The following is an 8,049-nucleotide window of genomic DNA, read 5'->3' as shown; positions in this document are numbered from 1 at the left end:
ACTCACAGCAGCCCAGCTCCAGGTTGAGCTGTTGTTCAGCATCTTAGCTGTAGAGGGCAGTGTCACTAGCCCTCATATGTGGGATCCGAACCGGGGCCCTCTGGTGTCCTAAGCCAGCTCTTAACCAATGCGCCACTCAGCCGGACCTGACTTAGACTTTTTAGATACTATATATTTACTTCCTGTTCTGATAAAGGTTTGGTTCTTACACTACTATAATCCCATCTGCCTAGTATATTTACATCAGTATATTTTGATACTAGTAAACAATGTTGTTCACTGTAGAGATAAGCAGTGATCATATTTTCTTTAGTGTAATAACTTTTTTTAGAATTTCCAGTAATTTTTCTTCTTGCCAAATCTTCAAACCCAGCCCCAAAAACACCATCCCTTTTTCTCCTGAGACCTCTCTCCCAAATGCATTCATCCTCCTCCTTTTTCCTGAGCTGGTTTGCTGGTTGGCTCTCTCAGGATGGGCCCTATGGCTGTGGCTCCCACATTTCCCTTGTCTTCCTGGACTTGGATACACAGTTTATTGAACCTCATGGCTTCCTGTTAGTGGTTTAGTTTCTTCTTTTCCCAGCGTACATGTTCAAGTAACTTACTAAGAAATTGTGAATTGCAAGTAAATTTTCTGAGTCCTTACATGTCTACAGATATCTTTATTTGAACCTCACACTTGATTAATAATTTGGAAAGAGAATTTGAAGTTGAACACAATTATTCCTCAAGGTTTTAGGTCATTGTTCTGTTTTCCTTTGTCACCTAGTGTAGCCGTTGTGCTGTTCTGATTCTTTTCCTTATTAGATGACTTCTCCCTACTGCCAGAAACTTTTTTTTATTCCTGGCATTCTAAAATTTCACTGTGGTTTTTCATTTGTTTGTTTGTTTGTTTGTTTAGTTTTATCTTACTGGGTACTAAGTGAGCTGGACCCTTTCTGTCTGAGATTAGTCTCTTAACTCTGGGAAATTTCTTTGCTAGTTGTTCTTTTTTTTTTCTCTTGTTTCTGTTCTTCTCTTTCTGGAATTCCTCATTGGTGGTAGGATTTTGGACCTGCTGGATTGATTATATTTGTCTCTTTTCTCTCTCATTTTATTGTACTTTCTGAAATATTGAGTTGTCGGAAAAGTCATGACACATTTTTGCAACGAAAAACAGAAAAAAATACATCATGACTTTTCCGACAACCCAATACTTTCAAATCATTTCATTGTATTTTTTATTTTGAGTAGAATTTTTACAGTTCTTCTGGTTCTGATCTTTTATGTATATTTATGTGTACATATATGTGTATATATACATATATATACAGCAAGTTGTTCTTCATGTGTAGGTGTAGCATCTTTATGAAACTCTTTGAAGATACTATTTGTGGGGTTTTTTGTTTTTGTTTTTGTTTTTACATGATCGCTGTTTTCTCCAGATTTGTGTCCAGTTTAGCTTTGGTCTCTTTTTTCATTTTGGAGACCTTGTTCAAATACTTGTGATGCTTGGTTATCCATTTATATTTAAGATTGGGAGACACTGACAAGCTGATTGGGAGGTCTGGGATGGGGTGCTTACCAACTGTTAGGCTTTGCTTTAGGCGATAGGGTAAAAAACTGCTAATGCTAGGGGACTCTCAAATTCAAGAATTTAGACATTCAGCCTAGGGAAAGTCTGGTTGATGGTTCTAAATATAGATTTTAATTTACATATTTTTAGCTCCAAATCTTACTCTTGTCCTTCCCCAGCATCCCTAGTACCTAAGAATCCTGGCCCTCTCTGGGTTTCTGTGGGTGAGCCAGCCGCATTTTGATTGTATCACCTTCTACTATCAGCACTTTAAACTGCAGCTTCTCCTGCCCTAAATGTTACCACTCATGTTTGTCTTTCAGAATTTAAAAACAAAATTCTCATCTGCTAGTGGCCTCCTTTCCTTGTTTTTAGTGGGTTTATGTATTTTTAAATTACTTGTGAGATGACTCTATAAAGTGTCAACTTGCCTAGGCTGTAGTACGTTTCCCCAAGTTTCCTTTCTTACATGTTTCTGATTCGGGTGGGTGACAAGGGAGATTTTTGTACTTAACATGAAACATCCCTAGACAACCAAAAACATTTTAATCCTTTTCCCAGAAAAGGATATAAAACCCCTTTTTTGTCTTTGAAGATATCTTCTTCTTCTAGCTGGTTCATACTCTTTGATACTCTGTAACACATTCTGAGATATAAAGTTAACTATTATTAATGCATCTTATGTTAGTTGATAAGGAGGAAAAATCAACCAAAAAATTTTGTCTAATATATTTGTATATACTTAAGCATGTGACACCAAATTAAGGAAGAAATATTCAAAACTGTCTCAGGCTTATTTCTGCAACTGGTCATGTAATCATAATTGGTATTTATAACTACCATCTCTCACTACCCATTTCATATTCCCTTGTTCTCAGCAAGCACCTCACTGGTCCTGGTTCTTTGCCTGGTGGGTAATCCAATCCTTCATACTTGAAAGGTCTGGGGCTATTCATATTCCTGCCTGAATTGAGTAATTGTAGATTCCCATTGACTGTATTCCCAGAAAGTATAAGCAGTGTCCTAGAGGATCTCATCCATTCCAGACATCCTCCTCCTTACCCTCATCGCGTGGGCGTAACCCAGCTTCCCGTGACAGTCAGGATCAGTCACCCTCAGCCAGTTCAGTAACTTCCTTCTTTGCCTTATGACTCAGAACCCAAAGTGACCAGGTGGAAGTCTCAACTTGAGTTTAATGGAGTTATTGTTGTGTCCCCTGGAAGCATTCCTCGCTTTGAAACTAAGACTTCTCTTAGACCAGCAAAGTACAATATCACAGGGATAGGAAGTAAATATTTTGCTGAAGCTGAATTTATTACTCTTCATTGATTTCCCAAATAAATGAGAGAAAAACCCTTCTATTTCTTATTAAAGGCATGAAAGACATCACTGTCTACTCAGTCACTTAAGCCAGAAACCTTGAAAATTCTTCCCTTTCCATTATTGAGATCTCACCTATTAGAAAATCCTATTTTAGCTTCCTTCACATCTCTCGCTTTTATTCCCTCCTCTGCATCCTTGTGTCAGTCACTGCCTTAGAACAGGCTTCACTTTCATGTACCAAATTGTAGAAACAATCTACAATGAGCTTTCCCCAGCTATTCATTTGCTGCTTTTCTGCTAAAGCAATCTTTTCAAAATTGGACCATATTAGTGGCTCTAAGTGCTTATAAGGTAATTCCCAGCTGAATTAATTCATCTGTTGCAACAGAAATCTAAAGTCACATGGCTTTAACAAGTTAGAAGTTTATTCTCTCTCAGGACTTATGTGATGGCTCTGCAGTGTCATGAATCCAGATCTCTTCTGATTTGTTAATTCACAATCCCTTCATGTGCTGCCTCGTCTACATGGTCCAAGATAACTTCACCACCTTGTCAGAGCCAGCATGAAAAAGGATATGGTGAAGAGGTGGATGTGTCCTTCCTTTTAAGGATACAACCCAGAAGGATGTGTAAATCATTTTCACTCTCAGCCCACTGGCCAGAACTTGACTACAAGTTCTAGCTGCAAACGAATTTAGCCTGGCTAGCCTTGCGTCCAGCTAAAGCAGAGAGGCTCAGTTACTGTAGAAAAAGGGAATGGATATTGGAAGAGCACCAGTAGTGTCTGCCACACAAGGCACATGAGACCTTCTGGACATTGACCCTTGCCTTCCTCTAACTTATCTCTTAGTGTGTTGCTTTCCCACTCGTTGTCCTTCCCCAGTTCTCCCCAGCTCTGTCTCCTCTTTGTTTCAGCCATGCCTAACTGTTTGCGCTTCTAAACATGCTGTGCTGGTGTGTGTTTCTCTGCCTTTCCTCATAATGCTTCCTTAGCCTGAGATGCCCTTTCTACCCACTCCCCTCATCTCCAACACACTGTTAGCCTGATCTGAGAGAATTTGTCTTTCAAAATTAATTTAAGCATCTTCTAATGTAGAAAGCCTTTATTGAATAGCACCTCCTCACCCTAGTAGAATTGATCATTCTTTCCTCTGCTGCCCTTATTATAGGCAGGCAGACTTTAGCCATTACACTTTGTGGCACATTTTACACTTAAATTATCTTTCTCCTCGATTGTATACCCTTTGGGGACACAGATGACATTTTATTCCTATATCCCTTAGATGTAGTGTAGTACCTAACAGACAGGGGATGTGCACCAAACATTTATTGACTGAGTGAGTGGGTCCATAACAAAAACATCCCTGTCCAGACTTTCAAATGTCAGTGCACGCTCTTAAGATATGGCTGGCTGCTGGTGTTTTTTAACTTTTGTCAATTAGCTAAGATGATAATGCTACCTCCAACAATTATTTTTATAATCATCCTGTATTACCTTGTTAATTGATTAGTTTTTAGTTATATTTTAATTCTAAAAGTACTCTCAGAGTTAGCTATGGAATTTATTTTTTTTCCATTAAAATGAATGGACTTTTCCATTTACTAAGGCACAATATTTATAATTGTTTTTTTGTTGTGTTTTTTTTTAACAATTCAGTATATCAGTGACTTGCTGCAGGAGATGTGTCAAAAGTGAATTAGATAAAACTGACATGGTTTCCAAAGCCTGTCCTAAGCCCCTCATAGTACTGCCACCTTAACATACTGGTTCTAAGATACAGATACCTCAGGATTTGTTTAATGACCGAAAGAGTCATTGTTGTAAACAGATTCTAAGGCAAAATTGCCTTAAATATTCTTACATGGAGAATTTTTTTTCTGCTTTACTGTCTTGAGTAATATCTTTTGTTTTACTTGTAGATTTGATGGTCCTCGAAGATTTGAGGATTTAGGTTCAAGGTGTGAAGGACCGAGACCCAAAGGGCCTCGTTTTGAAGGAAATCGCCCCGATGGGCCAAGACCCAGATATGAAGGTCACCCAGCAGAGGGCACTAAAAGCAAATGGGGAATGATTCCCCGGGGGCCAGCATCTCAGTTTTATATTACCCCCAATACATCCCTAAGTCCTCGACAGAGTGGACCACAGTGGAAAGGCCCCAAACCAGCTTTGGGACAGCAACATCAGCAGCAACCTAAGTCACAAGCAGAACCTCTTTCAGGAAACAAAGAACCATTAGCAGACACCAATAGTAACCAGCAGAAGAATTTTAAAATGCAATCAGCTGCATTATCCATTGGTGCAGATATAAAGGAAGCCAAGGCGGCTCAGTCAAATGAGAATCTAAGCGACTCTCAGCAAGAGCCACCTAAGAGCGAAGTCTCGGAAGGGCCCATAGAGCCTTCTCATTGGGACCAGAATTCTCAAAGTGTGGAGACTCAAATGGACAAAGCCCAAGCTGTTACTCAGCCTGTATCCCTTGCAAATAAACCTGTACCTACTCAGACTACTTTTCCATCAAAAGTGGGGGGGATAGAGGGAGGAGCAATAGTAGCAACATCATCATCATTAACTGCAGATAATGATTTTAAACCTTTAGGTATTGGTCTGCTCCATTCAGGAAACAACCAAGATAAAGGGCTGCCTCGGCCAGAGAATAGAGATAATAGGTTAGAAGGCAATCGAGGCAGCAGCTCATCTTATAGAGGTCCTGGGCAAAGCAGAATAGAAGACACACGGGATAAAGGATTAGTGAATAGAAGTCAAGGCCAGGCAATGAGCCGTGGCCCAGGGTTGGTCAAGCAAGAAGACTTTCGTGATAAGATGATGGGTAGAAGAGAAGACAGTCGAGAAAAGATGAGCAGAGGAGAAGGTAGTCGGGACCGAGGGTTGGTGAGGTCAGGAAGCAGTCGGGAGAAAGTGCCAGGTGGTCTTCAGGGCAGCCAAGACAGGGGTAGAACTGGCAGCCGAGAAAGGGGACCACCTCGGAGGGCTGGGAGTAGGGAGAGGGTACCACCCCGAAGAGCTGGGAGCAGAGAGAGGGGACCACCTCGAGGGCCTGGCAGTCGGGAAAGGGGACTGGGAAGACCAGATTTTGGTCGTGACAGAGGTTCATTTAGACCAGAACCAGGAGATGGTGGGGAAAAGATGTATCCATATCACCGAGAAGAGCCTCCTAGGGCTCCATGGAACCATGGAGAAGAGAGAGGGCATGAAAAGTTCCCATTAGATGGTAGAAATGCCCCAATGGAACGAGAAAGACTTGATGATTGGGATAGAGAGAGATACTGGAGAGAATGTGATCATGACTATCAAGACGATACACTAGATCCATATAACAGAGAGGACAGGTTCTCAGCACCACCATCTCGATCTCATGATGGAGATAGACGAGGCCCTTGGTGGGATGATTGGGAGAGAGATCAGGATATGGATGAGGACTACAATAGGGAAATGGACAGGGACTTGGACAGGGATGTGGAGCGGATTGGAAGACCCATGGATATGTATGATAGAAATTTGGATAATGAGTGGGACAGAGATTATGGGAGACCACTGGATGAACAAGAATCACAGTTCCGTGAACGGGATATTCCATCTCTTCCACCTTTACCACCCCTCCCACCTCTTCCACCTTTGGATAGATATCGGGATGATAGATGGAGAGAAGAAAGAAATCGAGACCATGGGTTTGATCGAGATTTCCGTGATAGGGGTGAGTTGAGGATCCGAGAGTATCCAGAAAGAGGAGATACATGGCGGGAAAAGCGAGATTATATTCCTGACAGAATGGACTGGGAAAGAGAACGGTTGTCAGACAGATGGTACCCATCTGATGTGGATAGACATTCCCCCATTGCGGAACATATGCCCTCCTCACATCATTCTTCTGAAATGATGGGGTCGGATGCAAATTTAGACTCTGACCAAGGCCTTGGAGGGGTAATGGTTCTCAGTCAAAGGCAGCACGAAATCATTTTGAAAGCTGCACAAGAACTGAAAATGCTTCGGTAAGTTGACTACTTAAGATCATTTCTTTTAGTCAAAACCACTTTCAGACTGCTCTTTTTAAAGTGATGTGATATATTTGAATGGAATAATTTTACTTCAAGTTCTTATCACATAATTTTAATTTGTATTTCTGATCATTCAGTGCTGTTTTAGGGTGAGGATGGGTATTTAGGAACTGTGTTAATGATTAACTTATGTCCAGAAATGTGAAAATTTGATAGCCACTCTTGACTTTTATAGATGTGTTGCCGCCATGCCATGCCTGTGCATGTTTCAAGTGTCAAACTTCAGCTCTCAAATTCAGTGCTCTGGATTTCAAATCTCATGTGTAACATCCTTTTTTTCCCCAGGAGGCAGTTTGTTCTTTGGTGTTAGATAGACTTCACATTGACTAATCTTTGATATAACTTTAGAAAGTGCCGTAAGGACTTATATTTTTCTCTGTTGAAGCTAAGAATGATTTACCTGGAAGCATCTTCAGATTTGTCTAACCATTGATACGTTCTTTTGGAGATGTTTTATCTTTCATTTTAACTAGAAGCATATATCTACTTGAAGATGTTACTTGTTTCTGCAAAATCAAGCATTTTCTTTGTGAGATGGAGAATAGAATTTGGATTTCTTGATTTACAATCAACTTACTATGTATAGGTGTCTACATAATGCTTCCCGTGTAGTAGCAATAACAACAAAAGCTAGCATTTATTGCATGCTTACTATAATAAGTGCCAGGAACTGTACTAAGTGCTTTGTATATATGAATTTGTTTTATCCTTAAACCAATTATATCCTGAGATAAGAATTTAAGAGTTGTTGGCAGATTGCAAGCTTTTTGAGCAATTTCTTAGGAATTAGCAATGTTTTGAGAAAGTAATGAATGGTTACGTTTTGATATATTCCAATGTATTGTGTTTCTTTCATTATTCAAATTCTGGTCTATATTTGTGGATTATACCAATTGAAATTATAATGAAAGCTTTACTGTTGGAAAGGTATGATGCGGAAAAATACCTGTAGGAAAAGGTGAAAGATCCCTCAGGCAGCAAAACAGATTTTTGTGGTCTATAGAAGATATGCTCTATGAAGTTTGCCTTTTTCAGATGACTAAAGAAGGTGTGGAAAACAGGCCCTAGGACATTTAGTTATGATACAATTCACATTT

The 8,049-nt window shown here is 40.1% G+C and overlaps 1 protein-coding gene across 1 annotated transcript in view; it reads left to right on the top strand.

The window, feature by feature from the left end:
- YLPM1 (YLP motif containing 1) overlaps positions 1–8,049 on the top strand; it is a 75,966-nt gene that overhangs the window by 28,109 nt on the left and 39,808 nt on the right. Inside the window, exon 5 of the mRNA XM_019640289.1 lies at positions 4,799–6,886. Coding sequence (XP_019495834.1) covers positions 4,799–6,886 — 2,088 coding nt within the window. The remainder of the gene's footprint in view (positions 1–4,798; positions 6,887–8,049) is intronic.

This window comes from Hipposideros armiger, unplaced genomic scaffold (genome assembly GCF_001890085.2).
Source record: "Hipposideros armiger isolate ML-2016 unplaced genomic scaffold, ASM189008v1 scaffold_49, whole genome shotgun sequence".
Lineage (NCBI taxonomy): Eukaryota > Metazoa > Chordata > Mammalia > Chiroptera > Hipposideridae > Hipposideros > Hipposideros armiger.
The sequence above is the reverse complement of the archived record's forward strand: the minus strand, read 5'-3'. Positions and strand labels throughout refer to the sequence as shown.